Below are 17,433 nucleotides of genomic sequence, written 5' to 3'. Positions count from 1 at the left end.
TGCCTGGAGGGGGCACCTGACCCCGAGGGGCTGTTCTGCGGGAGTTGTGCTTCTCCCCTTCCTCCTCTGGCACTCACTCCTGGGAAGGAGCAGTCTGACAAAGGACATGATCGTGGAGGTGCCTTGATTTCCAGGGCTCACCCATCCTGAGTTCCCTGAATATTTGCAGCTTCAGGGACTTGAAGACAGTCCACATGTGCCCCTGAACAAGGAGGAACCATTGGAGTGTCCCCTGATCCTGGGCACCCCAGCTCGGCAAGGGGATGCCAACAGGGGCCACAGCCATCTCTGTGGGTCCCTGACACCCACCAAAAGTGGCCCCTGGCAGATGCGGGTACCTGCCTTCACTTAGCTTCGTGCATGCTCTCTCTTAGGCCCTGCTTATTCTAGGTACTGAGCGGAGGAAAGATGGTTGGTGTGGATGCCAGCGTCAGATAGACTTGGGTTCAAAAGTCAGCTGGGGCCTTTAACCCCCACAAAGTTCCATTTTATCTGCAGCACAGATGCCCTGCCTTGAGGCACGTCCAGCAGGCTAGGTGGTGCCATGCATGTCAGCTGTGGTGCAGTGGGCCACCTCTCTCAGGGCACCTGGAGTTTAACAGTCTCCTAAGACAACACTGGGCATTTCTGTGGTAGACCACCCAGGACTTGGGGTTTAATAAAAATGTGTTTGTCACAAACACATCTCTTGTGAAGGTTCTCTAGTGTTTGTGCCTGTGACTCATTCAGCTAGATATGTACGTTACTGTCTTTCAAATTTTATACTTGTCACTGAAGGGAACACTCCACTTTCCTTCAGGTTACTCATTTCCGTTGTTCAGAGTCCAACTGCAGCCTTAACATAGTATCAGCAGATTCATTGTATTTTAAGATTTTAAACAAAGAGCAAGAGTGAAATTAGTTTCAGGAGCTGCATTAGCTAAATAGCATCTTTTTTAATTTTTGGTTTTAAGACAACCATTTCTCATTTGGAATACCTTAAAATAGTATTTTACACAAATGTCAATTTTGTACGAAACAGTCAAATACTACCCGTGGTAATATCACTTGGGGGTGGGTGGAGAGAGGGAGGGGACGGTTCCTACAGAGAGAGAACATAGTTGAAGTCCTCAGTTAAAGTCCAGCTGCCCTCTGGGTATGTGCCAAAGAGCAGTGAGCATACACCCCACCAACATGGACTGCTTCACAGCTACTCATTATGCCCAAACTCGGAAACAAGCCACACATTCATCAACAGTAGACTGGATAAATCATGATAAAGTCACAGTAATACATTGAACATACACGGCAATAAAAAACAGCAGATGATTCCCACAGGCCTTAAGTTGGAGGAAAGAGCCATCAGAGAAGGCTGAGTACTGTAGACTTCCATTTTATGAACGTGTGGTGATAAATGGGAGACTAGCGGTTACCTCTGGGGTGGAGGGGAGTGAGTGTTGCCCTGGAAGGGGCACAGGGAGTATTGGGGGCTGGAGGGCTGGAAACATCCTCTCCTGATCAGGGGCAGTGGCTCAGTGGCTACAGAGGTTTCAGCAGTGGTGTGCTGGAACCAGCTTGTGAGAGCTGCTTGTTCAATTTTCAGTTTAGGGAGCCAGCTGACCCTTTATTAAAATTGTAGTTATATAAACTTGGATAAGTTACATTAAAAACAGGTAATACTCATTATGATTTATCACTTATTATTTTACTATTATCTCTGATCTCAGGTTACCCACACCCATTGCATCTGCATGGACAGTCTTGGTGGGCCACTGTTCAGTGACCTTGGGTTGGTATCCTGAAACTCCCCTGGTGGGAGTATTTACATCACGGAAACAGTCACACGCTGCAGGTCCCCACTCCCCCTTCCCATAGAGACAGTTAACCATTTACCAGCATATCATTAATAGAAATGTAAAACCTCAAGTTCATTTGAGATTTGTGCACCTTATGTTTTACTTTAACATTCTTTAACTATGAAGTTTGAACTCCTTTTCTCAAATGTTGTAGGTACAAATACATAGGAATTGGATGTGTAAGCCAAAGCTCAAGTAACGGAGCAAATCCCACCCAATCCACATCTCTAATGCTCTCACCCCGAAGTTCAGACCCAACTTCCGGTGCTCTGGTTTGCGACGGGGGGCGGCGCCCTGCCAGCCCCCGCCCCTCCTCTGGTTGGCGGGCTCCTTGCAGGTGCGAGACGACGAGAACGCAGGAGGAGGAGGCTCCCCGGCCAGCAACTTTATTCGGCAAACGCTGTGCGTCCTCGCAGGCCTGAGGTCCAGCTCTGCGGGGCCTCGGCCAGGCTTCCCTCGTCCCTGTGTCCCCGTGTTAAGAGTAGCTGCTGCTCCTCGCCCCCTTCCGGTTCTTCACCTACTTGGCAGTTCTGTATACAGAACTTCCAGTAAAATACCTGGAGTGCCTTCGTGTGGGAAAAATGAAAGTTCCTGTGGCCAGGATACTCACTTGGCCCTGATTGGCTAGTTCACTACACACGTGTGGGGAATACATTACTATTGACTCTATATAAAGAGCTCCGCCCCGTGCTCTGGGCAATGCGGTAGCACAGCTGCAAGGCTGCGAGAGCAGAGCAGAGGCTGAAGTGGTGGCAGCGGCAAGGACAGAGGCCCTGGGGACGGCTGTGTGGGCAGAGAGGCCCAGAGGCAGAGACTGGCTTGCTGCATGCAGACTCGCTCTGAGTGGATGGGATTTTTAGTGACTGACCTGCCACCATGGAGATAAAGTTGGGTATAACCCTTTCACCCCAAGAATGTTCTACTATCATTTCTTTGGTCACAATGGACCATACTGACCTTGCCCAGAGCTGAAACCCATTGGCAAGACGCTCCATCTCCTGGCTTGGCACCAGTTGTCCTCAACAAGGGCGGCACAGAGCCCGGGATTCCCGCAGGTGAGTGCTAAGCCTGTCCTCCCTCCGCCCCGGCCTCTCCCTCCTGGGCGTCTTCTCACTGCTTCTCCCTCCCAGGCCCCTTATTCAAGCAGCGCCCAACAACCTAGCACTGTCCTGCTCTGCCTCATCTTCTCTTCACAGCATTCGTCACTGCTAGGCTCCTGTGCGTCGGTGTGTTTGATAGCAGTCGTCTTTGTTGGCTTTGTTAAATCCCATCATGGCAGGGACTTGGCCAGTCCCGTTCACTAGTCCCCAGAACCTGAAACACTGCCAGTGCTTGCTCGCTGAAGGACTCCGCAAACCTTCATCCTGTCCTGCCCCAATGCCAAGTGAAGGGCACGACCTGGTAAGCCAGAAACCTGCCGTTGTCCTTGGTTTTCCTCTGTTCCTTCTCCCGCCCCCAAATCCACCAATCACCAGGTGCTACAAATCGTACCCCTGAATGGTTGCTGACCGCCTACTTCTCCATCCTCATGGCCTCTACCTGGCCGAGGTAACCTCCTTTTCTAACTACACCTATTTCCCCCATTCCACTCCCTATCTTGCTTCCAAGCATCAGTGCATTTCTGCCACAGGAGGCAGGGCTCCATGTTGCCTGCAGTACCAGCCCCCAGGGCCAGCCCTCCCACCGCTTGGTCTGACACCCTCTGGCTCATAGTAGCCGCCAGTACCTCCCGAAATCTTCCACCTGTACCACTTACCCAGTTTAGGGTGTAACAGCATTTATCGCGCTGGATTGTCACCGCCTGTGTCCCCACGCAGTTTACCAGTGGAAACACTGTGGCCAACGCATCTTTTAAAATTACTAAAACTGGACTTCTCTGAACTTGCTGCCTCTTCTGAGATAGGTGCCGGTAGCCTGAGTATGGGTATGGTGGGGATGTAATAAGGCAGCAGTACAGCCTATGGTAGGTGCTAAATACACGGGACGTGCATCCAGCCCACAAGCCGCAGTTTGTGTAACGTTGTGCGGTGGGACTGCGCACAGGATCCGCACACCGCGGAGTTGCGGGCGGTGATGAGACAACCCAGAACTGGGGCAACGGCGGAGAGGCCGCAGGCAGGGTCGGCGCCGGACGCCCATCGGACGCCGTCCCGGGCTCCAGGGTCCCGGGGTGCAGGTGTGCCGTGGTCCCGAGGAGCCGGGGTGCCAAGGGGTCGCAGCCCCGCAAGGTGAGTAAAGCCGCCTCGGAGCCGCGGCCGGAGCACCAATGGCCCCGCCCAGCGCCGGACGCTCCACCAGAGCCCATTGGCCGGCGGTCTCCCCGCGTGGTGCGGCACGTGACGCGACCCGGAAGCCGGCGGGCTGCAGGCTGCGCACCTGGAGGTCGGAGCGGCGGGAGCGCGTGGGCGGCGTTCCCCGTGGCGGCGGCGGCGGCGGCGGCGGGATGTTCTCGGCGGGGGCGGAGAGTCTGCTCCACCAGGCCAGGTGCCCCGGCCGTTCCCTTCGGGCTGCACCTAGTGGTGGTCTCAGGGCGAGGGACGGGGGCCGCGCCGGCCCGGCACCGGGCGGGGAGGTCTGGACAGGGGCGAGCCGGCCCCGAGCAGGTGTCGCCCGAAGAGTGAGCGGAAACGAAGCCGGCGGGGACCGCCGGTTGCTTGGCCCACGGCTTGGCGGTGAGAACCCCACGCCCGGCAGGGGCTGCCAGCTGCTTCAGGGTCAGAAGCACAAAGCCGCGCAGTGCTGGAGAGCCTGTTGGGATTGAGCCCTGGCGAGCTCCGTGTGCCAAGCTCAGGAATTCGGTAACAGCTGAGGACCTTGAGGAGGCAGGGGAGGATTTTGTGATTTAGGAAGACCACTCTCACGCGGTTGCATTGGATGGGTTGAGAATTACCCGCCGTCTTCCAGCGGCAGCTGGCTCTGATCTCCCTCCCACTAACTAGTCGGCAGCCCCTTCCTCACCAACTAACCAGGCATGGGAGAAAGGAGAATGTAGGCTTGGACCAAAACCCTGTAGTCCATCAGACAGTCTAAGACTTGATGCTGCTTGTTTAAAAGGAAAAAATGCAGGCCGAACCACAAGCCCATGCTAAACTTTTTTTTAAAAACCCAAAACTGGACGGTGGAGGACCAGTTGGTGGGAAAGATTAGGATGGTTGCAGCTGCTGTGATTATAGTAAAGCAAGAACTTGAATGCAGATTAGGTTCTAAAGGCAGTGAAGAGGGCAGAAATCTGTGGTCAAAATGACTCTTGAAAATCTGTTAGGAAAGTGCCTGGTGGATTTGCAGCACCATCTCCCAGTACATTCAGCAGTCTGTCTTTCCTTCAAGATTGAACAGATATTCCTATATTCAAGTTCCAGTATTCCAGTACAGGTTCATTTGAATTTGAATTTAGAGGCTATCTTAAATGAAAATATCTTTAAATACTAACATCTCACTCAAAATGGGATGTGCTCATCCCAAAGTTCTTGCCAAGAGACGGGTTCTGAGAGCCCCCTCAGAATTTCATTGGATTTACCTCTGCCAGCTAACCTTCTACTCAGGGTCATGCATTCATGGAATGACAGGCCGAAGGAACAGCCCTCACTATTGAAATGCTTCTCTGTCTTAAGTGAGGGTGGGGTGTGGTCAAATACCCAGAAGCAAACTATATGCGTCTTACAATTCCTCTCTGTTAGGCTTTGAGGGAAGTTAATAACTACCAAGTTTCGCTTTGCATTTTACTTTAATTAAGCCTGTGGTTTTTCTTGGTACTTTAAAATAAATGGCTAAGGCTTAGGGAGTTAGGATTTAGAATGAATTTTAGTTTTCTCTGAATTTTTCAGAGATGGAAAGCCGGGGTGGTGAAAGCTAACAGAAGCAGCTCTGGTAAGCTGAAGACTAAGTGAAGAAGTTGGGACTCAGATCAGGGCGGACAGGGTGTGCAGCAAGGTCAGCGGAGGTTCCCAGAATGCCCAGGATGAGTGAGGAGTTAACCCAGAAGGGAAGAAGCCAGGAGTGTTTCCGGCAGAGGGTCTGTACGCAGGGTCAGAAGCAAGAGAAACAGTGAGTGACAGATCTTAGAGAAGTCAGGAGGGGAGGGGCCCTGGATGCGTCCTTAGGGTCTGTAGGAGTTTTAGAGACTGACAGCCCTGGGGAGCTGTAGGAGTTTGAGCAACAGCCCTTTTAGAAGCAATCCTGTGATTTAGAGACTACATCAGAAGGGATTACTGTAGGACAAGGATGCCACGGTTCTGGGAAAGAGCCCTGTTACACCTGGGAGGCACCTGGCAGCCTCTTCCTACCTCATTATCCCAGTGAGAAACAGACTAGGACCTGGCTTTCCGTCTGTCCGCCTCCCCCTCATCCCACTGGGATATTCTTTTGTTTGTAAGTGATTAAGTCCAACTCTGGCTATGAGTAAAAAATGAAAATGGGGGCAGGGGGGCAGGAGGGAGGCAAGGAGTGGAAGAGAATTCATTGGGATTTTATCTGCCAGCCTTCAAGAGAGAACAAAAAATGAGGACCCCAGCTCCAGGCATTCAGGAACCTTCTTGTCAGCCCCAGTGCTGGGGAAGTTCTGTCTGTCTCAGTTCAAAGTTCCAGATTCCCAGAATGGATTTAGTAGCCTTCAGCCACAGCCTGGGGAGTGGACACACAGGGAAAGCACAGATGGCCCTTCTCCCAGAGCCCCACCCAAGGTCCCCAGTACAGGGACTCGTTGGCATGTTCCCTTTTCTTGCCTTTTAGGGTTCCATTTGGAGACTCTGTTCAATATCTTGCCTGTTGTCAGTGCTCAATAGATACATTTTTTTAATCAAAATAAGTGTCAGAGTCAGAAACCTTTCAATGTGTCATAATATTAGCCCATTAATATGTAAGATTTAACTCCTGTTCCCAAAAGTTAAAGGCTCTTTGAAGGCATCTTTCGAAAACAACTAATTTCAGACTAAACCTCCCCTTACCTTTGGCTCTAAATTCAGTCAGTTTTAGTTCTGTTCCTGGAATACAAAATCAAAATGCAGGGAGGCTCCGTTAATGAGACCGGTTGTCATAACCCGTTGGAGGGGTGGTCTCCCCAGCAGCCCTGCCCAGCAGAGGCGGCAGCGACCCAGTGGATCGCTGGATCCCAGGGGAGAGGAACCATTCCAGATGACCAGTCAGCAAATTTATCCTGCGAGACATTGCAGGGTGGCGGGACCCTCGACCCCAGGTTGCCAGCATGGTCCCCTTTGCCTAGGGAGATCCGCGGCGAGGAGCTGAGGAGGTTCTGCTCCCGGGTCAGTCAGCTGCTGCAGAAGGACTTGGGGCCCAACACCGCTGATGCCCTGCAGAGGCTTTTCCTCATCATCTCAGCCACGAAATACAACAGGAAGTGAGTGTGATCATCTGTGGGTTATGGTGGGCCTGGGGCTGGGCTCCTGACATGTGCAGCCATGGGGCACACCTCATTAGCACCTGGCAGGCAGGTGTCAGCATCCCTTTGGTGTTTAAGATTTGTGTCCACTTAAACCAGTGCCTCAGATATAAAGAGCTCTCTGCACCTGCCCGAGGGCCCTGGGCAGCTTCTCTGGGGAGGGGGAGCCCTGGGGGGGCCGGTGCTCTTGTGGTGAGATGCCCCCCCCCATGGCCTTGCCGCCCCAGGCTGGAGAAGACCTGTGTGGACTTGCTGCAGACCACCCTCTACTTGCCCACGTGCCCCGAGCAGCTGCAGCTTCTCTGTGTCGCTGTCCTGAGAGAGATGTCACCTTCCGACAGCCTGAGCCTGTCCTGTGACCACGTCCAGAACAGCCGGCAGCTGAGCCTGGTGGCCTCCGTGCTCTTGGCCCAGGTAACATCACTGTTACTGCTCAGGTGTGTCGCCCTGCCCTGGGTGGCCCTGGTGCCAGCGTGTGGTCCCCATGCAGGTGCTGACTTGTCACGTGGCAGGCTCGGCTCAGCTTCCCCTTCCATTCGGCAGTTTCTGTGGCCGCTGTGGGGCTGCCCTGCCACCGGCGCGAGGATACATCTGGAATGAGCAGAGATACCCAGCTGCTCCTTCCCCTGCCTCCTTCCTAACCCCTCACTCCTAGGGCAGTGGCCAGGACGCTGTGAAGGCTACTTCAGACCACAGGGCCTGGGCTGCTCTGGTAACGTTCCCAGATGCCTGTGAGCGGTGGCATCATGTGATGACACTGATTGACCAGCAATCTTCTGAATTCAACAGTCCCCAGATGTTTTCAGACCAAATGCCTCGTTGCCCAGGCACTTGGGCCTGGCGGCGCATCACATTCTACCTGTGTTTGACTTGAAGGGTGATAAGGAGGTGGTCAGAAGTGTGGGCCAGCGCGCATTCAAGGTCCTTGAGAGCCGGCAGCCCGAGGGGCCCAGCCTGCGGTACCTCCTCCCAGTCGTGTGGAAGGTCGCCAGCCTGGTCCCCGGTGCCCTCAGTGAAGGTATTCGCCCTTCCTGAGGGCACAGCATGTCCCCAGCAGCTGCTCACTTTCATGAAAGGCTGCTAGTGCCACCTGCAGCCTGAGCCTGGGGACTGCACAGTTCCCACCGTGTTGTTCCCTTCCCCACTCCCCTCCGCAGACCACACCAACCTGCTCAGCAAGAGGCTGGTGGACTGGCTCCGCTACGCCAGTGTCCAGCAGGGGGTCACACATTCCTCTGGAGGCTTCTTCTCCACATCCAGGACCCGGCAGGTGAGGCATGCAGCCTCAGAGCCTCCCTGTCCTGGGGCTCCCAAAGGGTCCCGCTAACTGTCCTTCCACCTGCCCTGGTTCCAGAACATTTCCATTTGGGGGGGGGGTCACACAGGGTCACAGCCCCCCAGCCTGTGATGCTAAGTGGGTCTTTTGAGACCTAGGACCTGCTGGCAAGAGGTCGTGGAGGGCACCCATCACTTATGGAGGGCTGTGTTCTTAACTCGGGTGCCAGCAATTATGTGTCTAACAAGGATGGGTGCCCCTGGTTCTAGAGCAGCGTGGGCGACCTCGTTCAGGGTGGTAGCTCCCACTCCCACGCAGCCTTTCCTCCGCCCCACCCCCAGTGCCTGTGAGCCCCCCGCCTCCCCGCCCAGGGGTCCTGCCATGCTGCTTGTCCTTCCTTGCCTCCTGCAGCCAGGTCCTGTCACCGAGGTTGATGGGGCAGTGGCCACAGACTTCTTCACGGTGCTGTCCACTGGGCAGCACTTCACAGAGGACCAGTGGATGAACGTGCAGGCCTTCTCCATGCTGAGGGCATGGCTGCTACTCAGCTGCCCTGAGGGTCCCAGCACCCCCGACACAGGTGGGATGCAGGCGGGACTCGGGAAGTAGGCCAGTGGGACCTGATGGGCCCCTGGGCAACATTGGCTAGGCAACAATCCTCAGCACCAGGCGGCCTTTCCCAGACAAGTCAGAGAAGCCAAGGGGATCATTCAGGGCAGCCATCAACAAGATTGTTGGGAGAGCTTGACGAAGGCCTCTATAAACTGCCGAGCAGTCCTGAGAGCCTGAACTCCCTGGGGTGGCCTGTGGGGGTGTGGGCAGCTGGGGCTGGGCATCGCCCACACCTGGCTAGTCTGTGCCCAAGGCCCTCCTTGCGTTCTGGCCAGTGGCCTGCATGTGCAAAGCTCCTACATCCTGCTGAGCGCTTGCCCTCGCTCCCAGATGACAAGTCTGAGCTGGAGGGCTCCACCCTGTCTGTGCTCTCTGCGACCTCTGCTGCCAGCCGCCTGCTACCGCCCCAGGAGCAGCTGAGGGAGAAGGCCTTTGAGTACTGCCAGCGCCTCATCGAGCAAAGCTGCCGACGTGAGTCCCCACGTGGCCTCCCTGGCCACAGGGGTGCCTGGGCTGCTCAGGGAGTGGGGGCTGGAGCCCCAGCAGCTGTCTCCCTGGGGGCCTTGGATTCCAGGATAAGCCCCAGAGTCCTGGACATTGGACAGAAGAAACCCTGCCCACCAGGCATCCGTCCCCGCCTCACGCCTGCTCTGCCCATTGCGGGGTTCACCGCCCTCTCTTTGAGATCGCAGAACATAGTGCGCATCTCGTTTGGCTGCTCTGATGCTGCCAAAGAAACCAGTTGATTCTCTTACTTCACCAGGAGCCCTGAGGAAGGGTGATTCCGACCTGCAGAAAGCGGTAAGTGCCCGCCAGACGGGGTGGGACAGGGGTAGGCAGGGCGGGGCTGGTGCTGGCCCCCTCCAAACGCAGCCACTGTCTCCACAGTGCCTGGTGGAGGCCGTGCTGGTGCTGGACATGCTCTGCAGGCAGGACCCCTCCTTCCTGTACCGCACCCTCTCCTGCCTGAAGGCCCTGCACACGTGGCTGTGTGGGGACCTGGCCTGCGTGCAGGCACTGCTGCCCATTGCCCAGTTCTTCCTGAACCATGGTGAGCCTGCCACGTGGGCCTGTGAGGCCCCTGGAGCTTGCTGGGCCTCTGAGAGACAGCACAGCTCATGCCAAAGGGCGGCTTTTCTCCATGTTGCTCTCATTCCCTCCTTCTTTTGTAGGGTGGCATTGCTGGGATAGACTGTTAGCAGTAGATGGTGGCAGTTTTAAAATGGATTTATGTAGCCAACTGAATGCTGTCAGCTTTCTGTCTCAGAACTCTGCCGTGAGAGTTCATGAGTCTGGTGGAAGGTGCCCTGAAGCCCGCTCCTCCCAAAGAACGTTCCGCGCACGTTACTCAGAGGAATCAGTCTGTGGCCAGAGGCACTTGGGAAGAGCAGAGCGCTGCTCCACTAGCTTTTCTCCTGCAGGCTGGACGTCTCTGAGCCTTTGGTGTCCAAGACACATATGGCTGTGGAGACTCTGAGGGCTCTAACGGCAGCAGGGGCGTCCTCATGGTAGGGGGACTCCTGTCTGGGGCCTTCCGCCCTGACGGGGCATCATGCCTTTCAGGGGAGGCTGCTGCAGTGGACTCAGAAGCCATCTACCAGCATCTGTTTACCAGGATCCCTTCCGAACTCTTCCATAGCCCGATGCTGGCCTTCGAGTTCATCCAGTTCTGCAGGGACAACCTTCCCCTGTTTGGCAGAAACCGTGGCATTCTCAAACTGAGCTTCCCCAACCTCTTCAAGGCATGCTCGGCATCCGTGGGCCAACGGGGGCCTGGGGTGCCGGGTAGGAGTGCTCAGTGCCCCCAGGCTGTGCTCTCCGCCCAGGGGCCTGCAGGTGAAGCGTGGCTGTGACCGTGGCCCCGGGCCCTCCCAGGCCTGGAACACAGGGTGGAGGGAGTGCGGGGCAGCCCCAGGTGCCACACCTCCCCCTACATACCGCAGCCTGGGAAGGCCTCGTGCCAGTCCTCCTGGGAAGGGCTGATTAGGGCTGACTTTGTGGTTTGGTGCTCACAGAATTTGTTCAGATTTTAGCACCCGGGAAAATCCCTTCACCTGGGGCCTCACCGGGTGTGTTCAGCCCTTTGGTGCCAAGGGCTTCTGGTGTGTCTGTGACGTATGTCACTGCGTAGCTTTTTCAAAATCCATTGGAGGCCTCGTCCTTTAATTAGAGAGAAACAAATATGATAAGTAGAAGAAGTTGATTTAACTGGGGGCATAAAGTTAACACAGAAGCAAAAAAGGCCCTAATGAAGGGAAAAAAACAAATGGGGTGTTTTGGCCCCCTGGGTCACAGTGCAAAGGGCCACCACAGCTCCTGGCCAACAGCAGCTCATGAAGTGGCCGATTCTGGCTTTGTCCCCACCTGACGCTCCGCGGCCGGGCTGCGCACCGACATGCCCCCCTGGCTCCCCTCTGACTCCACTGTCCCTGCAGTTCCTGGCCTGGAACAGCCCGCCCCTCACCTCCGAGTTCGTGGTGCTGCTTCCAGCGCTGGTGGACGCCGGCACAGCCGTGGAGATGCTGCATGCGCTGCTGGACCTGCCATGCCTGACCGTGGCCTTGGACCTGCATCTCAGGTGAGCCCATCAGTGCCCTGCCCATGCTGCCTGGTCTTATAAGCCAGCCCCTCTCCTCGCCATCACCGACCCTGTCCCTCCCCTCTGCCTGCCTCTCCAGCACAGGACCCTCCTCCTTCCTCTGGCTGTTGTGGGAGCCACCTCTGATGCAGAGCAACTCTCTGGGCCCAGGGCCTCCGGCCTGCCTTTCACTCAGCCGTACATCTGCTCATCTCTCCTTGGCCAGTGGGTGTCCATGAAGGCAGGAACTGAGCCAGGCCTCTGTTGCCCCATGCCTGTGTCTGAGTCCAGCCTGGGGTGTCTGTTCACACGCAGATCATCACCGGCTGCATCTGAGAGGCCGCTCTGGGATGCCTCCCTCAGGGCCCCCAGCTGCCTGGAGGCCCTCCGGGACCCACAGTTCCAGCCCCTCTTCCAGTACCTGCTACGGGCCACAGCCAGTGGAACCACAGAGCGGTAGGGGCCACTCTGGCCAGGGACCCCCGGGGTAGGGCTCCTGCTGGGTGGCCCAGGCCCACGACGCCGTAGAGGACACAGGAGCACCCTGAGCCCTTAGCACAGGCTGTGTGCAGCCGGAGCCTATCCCAGGGAGCTGGGCTCTGGGGTCTACCCCAGGCCTCAGGCCTCTTGACCTGGAGACATAGCTGTGGTCTCCTCCACCAGGCTTCAGGCCCACCTCTTCCCCAGCCGCTTGACTGAATCCTCATAACCATGGGAGGTAGGTGCCATGACGCCTCCAGTCTACAGAAGGAAAAACAGAGGCCTGGCACCCCCAGAGCAGGAGAGCCAGGACTGGGACCCAGGCCCCTTGCAGTTCAGCCCCACACCAGCCTCCCTGGGTCCCAGGGACCAAGGCCGTCCTAGGAGTAGGTGGCTGATGACAGGAGCGGGCCTGTCAGCACAGGGTGTGCTTGGGGACAGGGTGACCCCTTTTGAGGAGGGCAGTGTGCATGGCTACAGACCCTGGCCCAGGCCATGGCACCCCACTGGCGTGTGGGGTCACATGGATTCATGTCCAGAGTGTGTCCCTGTACTGGGTGGGGCTGGGGAGCAGGCAGGTGGGTGCTCAGTGGGCTGTGCTGTGTCCCAGGCTGGCCCCACTCCACCAGCTGCTACAGCCCATGGCCAGCTGTGCCCGGGTTGTCCAGTGTGCCCAGGCAGTGCCCACCCTGCTCCAGGCCTTCTTCTCAGCAGTGACCGAGGTGAGTCTGCCTCCCAGGTCCTCTGCACGGCAGAGGGGCCACCCAGAGAGAGGGCCATGGCCACACCCCTGACCTTTGTGGAGCCTCCAATTCCTTGGTGGCAAAGGGGTGGATATGGCTGAAGATCAGCGAGAGTCACAGGAAAGGGTGCACATGCTGGCCCTGAGCAGGGGCCTGGCTACCAGGTTGCATGGTCTGTCTCACTTTGACCCCCAGTTTGCAGATGGGGCCCTAGCCAACCAGCTGGCCCTGCTGCTCCTGGAGAGAAGCGACTCGCTGTACCAGGTCCCACAGTATGAAGCCCATGTGCACAGGTGCGTTCCTCCTGTCAACCCCCGCGGCCTTCACCCCTCCTGCAGCCGCATGGCCCCAGCCCTGTGCTGGCTTCAGTGACTCCTTACACATAGCTCATCACAGCCTGGATCCTCCACCTTCCCATGCAGCTACCAAGGTGCCACTCACCAGTCCCTGGTGGCCCTCAGTCCCTCTGCCAGGCTGCCACCCCCAGTGCCATCTCCAGGCCAGGCTCTTCCTGGGTTACTGCACAGACCCCTATGTCCCAGTCCTGAACATTCCAGCGCCCTCTCCTTCCCTCTTGCCTGCTGTCTTCAGAGCAGGCCAGGTCCCTGTTCTGCAGTGCCTTCCAGTCGCCCTCCCATTCCAGAAGGTCTGACACATGCAAGTTGGTCCCCCTCCACTCGCAAGCCCAGGATGGAGGACAGGCAGCCAAGCCCCAGGCCCTCCTCTGGGGACCTTCTCCTCCACCTGGCACTCAGAGACTTTCCTGTTTACTTCCTGGCTCGTGTTCTGGGCGGCAGGGGCCGGGTCTGTGGGGCTGTGCTGCAGCTCATGCATGTCCTCTCTGGGCAGAGTGCTGAGCTCGCAATTCCTGGCCCTCTGTAAGCTGCACCCCGTCCTGGTGGTCGAGCTGGCCAAAGAGCTGCTGGAGTTCGTGGGAAGCACAAGCAGCCCCCTCAGCACAGGACTTATGCGCACCTCCGTGGTAAGGCTACCAACTACGTACCCCAGCCCCTGACACAGCAGGGCCTGGACGTGGGGCCAACATGTGTCCCTGCCAGGTGTGGGCTATCGGCGAGTACCTGGCGGTGTCCTGGGACCGGCGGTGTACCGTGGAGCAGATCAACAGGTTCTTCGAAGTCCTAGAGGCCCTGCTGTTTGAGGTCACCCAGTCCCGCCCCTCAGCTGCCCTTCCCAAGTGTCCACCGCAGGTCGCCACCGTGCTCATGACCACGCTGACCAAGCTGGCCTCCCGGAGCCAAGACCTGATCCCCAGGTACCATCCGGGGGTGTAAAGAGGGAGCCCACAGGCTTCCTGTGGAGAAGGAAGCAACGTCCAGGGTCCCCCTGTCCCAGCTGCAGACCCGGCGTCTGCGGGCCAGAGGCTCTGGGCGGGCGCAGGCGGCATGTCGGTGCCTCTGTCTCACTTCTCCGAGCTGAAGCTGCACTGCTGGGCCCCCTCGTCCCCAGGGTGTCTCTGTTCCTGTCAAAGATGAGGACCCTGGCCCAGAGCCCAGCCACGAGCTCCGTGCGCTGCGAGGATGCCTCAGGAGCCGTCTGCACACGGGCCACGGAGCTGCTGAACCTGCTGAAGATGCCCAGTGTGGCCCAGTTCGTGCTCACGCCCAGTGTGGAGGTGTCCCAGCCCCGCTACCACCGTGACACCAACACGGCCTTGCCTCTGGCCCTGCGCACGGTCAGCCGGCTGGTAGAGAGGGAGGCAGGCCTCCTGCCAGGGGAAGGCACAGTGACCAGGTGAGCGCCAGCTGGGGCCGCAGATCCAGAGCCTAGTTAGCGGCCAAGCCATGGCGCCCGTGCTCAGGGAAGAAAGCAGGCGCCCCCATGGGTCTCTGGCCCTCGGTGCTGGTCACACCTGTCACGGTCTCCTCGGGGTGCTCGCCTCTTTCTCCCAAGCCCGTTCTCCCGTGACCGTGCTGGGCTGTGTGGTGAAACAGCTCTGATTATAGCTCTCGCCCTTTGTGGCTGGACGTGAGCTGTCTGCTCTGGGTCCTGCTGTTCCTTGTTTTGGGCAGGTTGGGGGCAAGAAGAGACACAGCAACAATAAATCTCCTTTTGGAAGTATCTGTGTGAATATGCAGGGTCTGTTCCCCTCCTCGGCCTGGGGAAGGCGAGGAAGGGGGCCCAGCAGGCAGCCCCCTAGCTGCTGCCCTGTACTGCAGGGTGGGGAGGGCTGGCCCTGGGGATGTAAGGGGCCAACCACAGGACTGCAGCCAGGGCTCCCAGGGACCCCACCGCCTGCCACCAGGAGCCCTACACAGAGCAAATCCAGGTATCCTTTCACGTTATCCCAAGTGGGGGAGACGCCACAGCCCTAGCGCTTCTACTGCTGTGCATTTTAAGTCAGCGCTGCCCCAAGATGCCCCAAAACGCCCCCTCCAAGACTGTGCCTTGGCTCCGCCTGTGCTGGGATGGTCTTGCCACCAGGTGGCGCTGCTGCTCAATGAGCCTCCAGCCCCCACCCTGCCGCGCGGTGCCAGCCCATCCGACCCCACTCAACCCTAGAGTGGCAAGTCCAGGGGGCAGGGTTGGGGATGTAATTTCATCTAGGGAAAACGCTATTGCTTTTGCCAGCTGCTGGGTGCTACTTTCAATTAGTGCTCAGCGCAGGGTGTTTTCCAAACCTACATAAGAGCTAGTTTGCGAGTCCTGATCCTGAGGACCAAGGCCATCTCCTTTGCAGGGCAGGCTTGTGGTGGCCGAGGGTCTGGAGTCCAACTACCGGTTTCAAATCCTGGCTGGCCGCCGCCTGTTAGACTGAATCCTTGGTCTCTGTTCTTCACTCCTGGGGTTGTAATCCTCACGCTCGCCATGCTGTGGCCTGGGTCTGGGTGAGCTGCCCACCTGGCCAGCAGGTTGTCAGCAGAAGTGAGGGCAGCTGCATGTGGCCTGGGAGGTGGGCTGCTGCCTAGCACGGTGCCGCTGCTCCGGGAAGAACACTCCTGGGCCACAGGGTGGCAGATGCATGGTGCACTCCTAGCTGCCACCCGGCACCAACTCCAGCAGGGCTGGGGGCAAATGACTTTGCAGACCCTGCGTCTGTGACTTTTCCTCACAGCATTATTATGGCAACGGCTGATGATGGAGAAAATCACAATCTCGCAGCACTCCAGTTTCCTCTTCTGAGAAATGGGGATAACAGTCCTGACCCAAAGGAACTGATGTGAGAATTCACCACGTTAATGCCTGTGACATACTCGGAGGGCTCAGCGTGTAAGCTCCAACGGCTGACGCTGCGGGCGCGCCATCTCCCAGGGGCTCTGCAGTCACATGGGGTCCCCCGTTCGACTCTGCAGCCTGGATGGCCAGCCCTGACTCCCCCTCCCGCAGAGCAGTGGGGTGAAGGGTTGAGACCAATAACTCAGCGGGCCTCAGGCCGGCCACCAGTCTCCACAAACTTGTGCCTTCATTTCAGTTTTGGGCTCCAAGGATTTTAGGTTAAGCCGTACATTTTCTTTTTAGGTTGTCACACATTTAAAATGACTTTTTGAAAAATACATTTTACCTCGCCTTTTGGGAACTTGGTAGTGTAGCCCTGGAGCCTTGCCCTGAGCAGCCGCCCACAGCCTGGGCAGATGCTCCCGCACCTCTCGGCTGCGCTCACCAGGGGGCAGCATGGAGCTGCGGGCGTAGGGCACCGGGAGGACCCAGGACACCGCGCCATGGCTAGGCATCCCCCCCAGACCCCTTTCCACGTGAGGGCTGCACCTGCTGCCAACTGGCCAGGATCCCCTTGTCCCTGAGTCTCTCTGTTCCTTCCAACGATGAGGACCCCGGCCCAGAGCCCAGCCACAAGCTCTGTGCACTGTGAAGAGGTCACGGGAGCCGCCTGCACGCCTGCCACCACGCTGCTGAACCTGCTGAGCACAGTGTGGGGGTGTCCCAGCCCCGCTATCATCACACCACCAACACGGCCCTGCACGTGGTCAGCTGGATGAAGGAGGCTGGCCTCCTGCCGGGGTGGAGGCACAGTGACCAGGTGGCCGCCAGCCAGGCCGCAGATGAAGAGCCTAGTATTAGGGTCAGGCCGTGGCATCAGGGGTCAGAAAGGAAAGTGGGGTGGGAGTGCTGGGGGAGGAGGCCTGGGCAGGACTCTCACTTTATAACTTTCTGGGGGCCTCTAGACCCTTTCTTGGGACTGTACTGAGCATGTAGTTACCAAAAGCAAACCACCTGGCTGGCAGCTCCAGCCCTTTTTGGGGATGCTGGGGTGTCCCTGGCATGTCCCTGTCACTCCTTGATAGTGGGCAGGGTGGAGGCAGACAAGTTAGTTAAAACCATTCTGTCATCACAGTGATTCCCCTGCCCTCCCAGGGTCTCTCCCTCACTGGCAGGGAGGGAGGGGGTTCCTGTGGAGCCCCCAGCCATCCCTCTGGGCCTTGGGGAGTCTGGCACAGTGCCCACCCTGACTCCACACAGCACTTGCTCTAAGAATATGAAAGATAGTTTATTGAATCTGTTCTTCTCCATTAAAATACTCAAACAAACGCTCTACAACA

The 17,433-nt window shown here is 57.5% G+C and overlaps 1 protein-coding gene across 3 annotated transcripts; it reads left to right on the top strand.

The window, feature by feature from the left end:
- Positions 1-2,617: 2,617 nt before the first annotated feature.
- AP5Z1 (adaptor related protein complex 5 subunit zeta 1) lies at positions 2,618-14,998 on the top strand. Of its 3 annotated transcripts, none has more exons than XM_036932979.2 (17): positions 2,618-2,890; positions 7,054-7,188; positions 7,458-7,644; positions 8,107-8,248; positions 8,388-8,500; positions 8,918-9,086; positions 9,449-9,589; positions 9,882-9,919; positions 10,007-10,169; positions 10,682-10,860; positions 11,554-11,696; positions 12,012-12,152; positions 12,787-12,898; positions 13,115-13,212; positions 13,769-13,901; positions 13,978-14,192; positions 14,387-14,998. In XM_036932979.2, the coding sequence occupies exons 3-17, from the start codon at positions 7,555-7,557 to the stop codon at positions 14,673-14,675; spliced, it is 2,166 nt and encodes a 721-aa protein (XP_036788874.2). In that variant the 5' UTR covers positions 2,618-2,890; positions 7,054-7,188; positions 7,458-7,554; the 3' UTR covers positions 14,676-14,998. The 3 variants fall into 3 exon arrangements, with proteins under 3 accessions (XP_036788874.2, XP_036788873.2, XP_057343414.1); XM_036932978.2 differs by lacking the exon at positions 2,618-2,890 and adding an exon at positions 4,152-4,319; XM_057487431.1 differs by lacking the exon at positions 2,618-2,890 and adding an exon at positions 4,345-4,633.
- Positions 14,999-17,433: the final 2,435 nt, after the last annotated feature.

The sequence above is a fragment of the Manis pentadactyla genome, chromosome 10, assembly GCF_030020395.1.
Source record: "Manis pentadactyla isolate mManPen7 chromosome 10, mManPen7.hap1, whole genome shotgun sequence".
Lineage (NCBI taxonomy): Eukaryota > Metazoa > Chordata > Mammalia > Pholidota > Manidae > Manis > Manis pentadactyla.
This window is presented reverse-complemented; position numbering and strand designations above follow the sequence as displayed.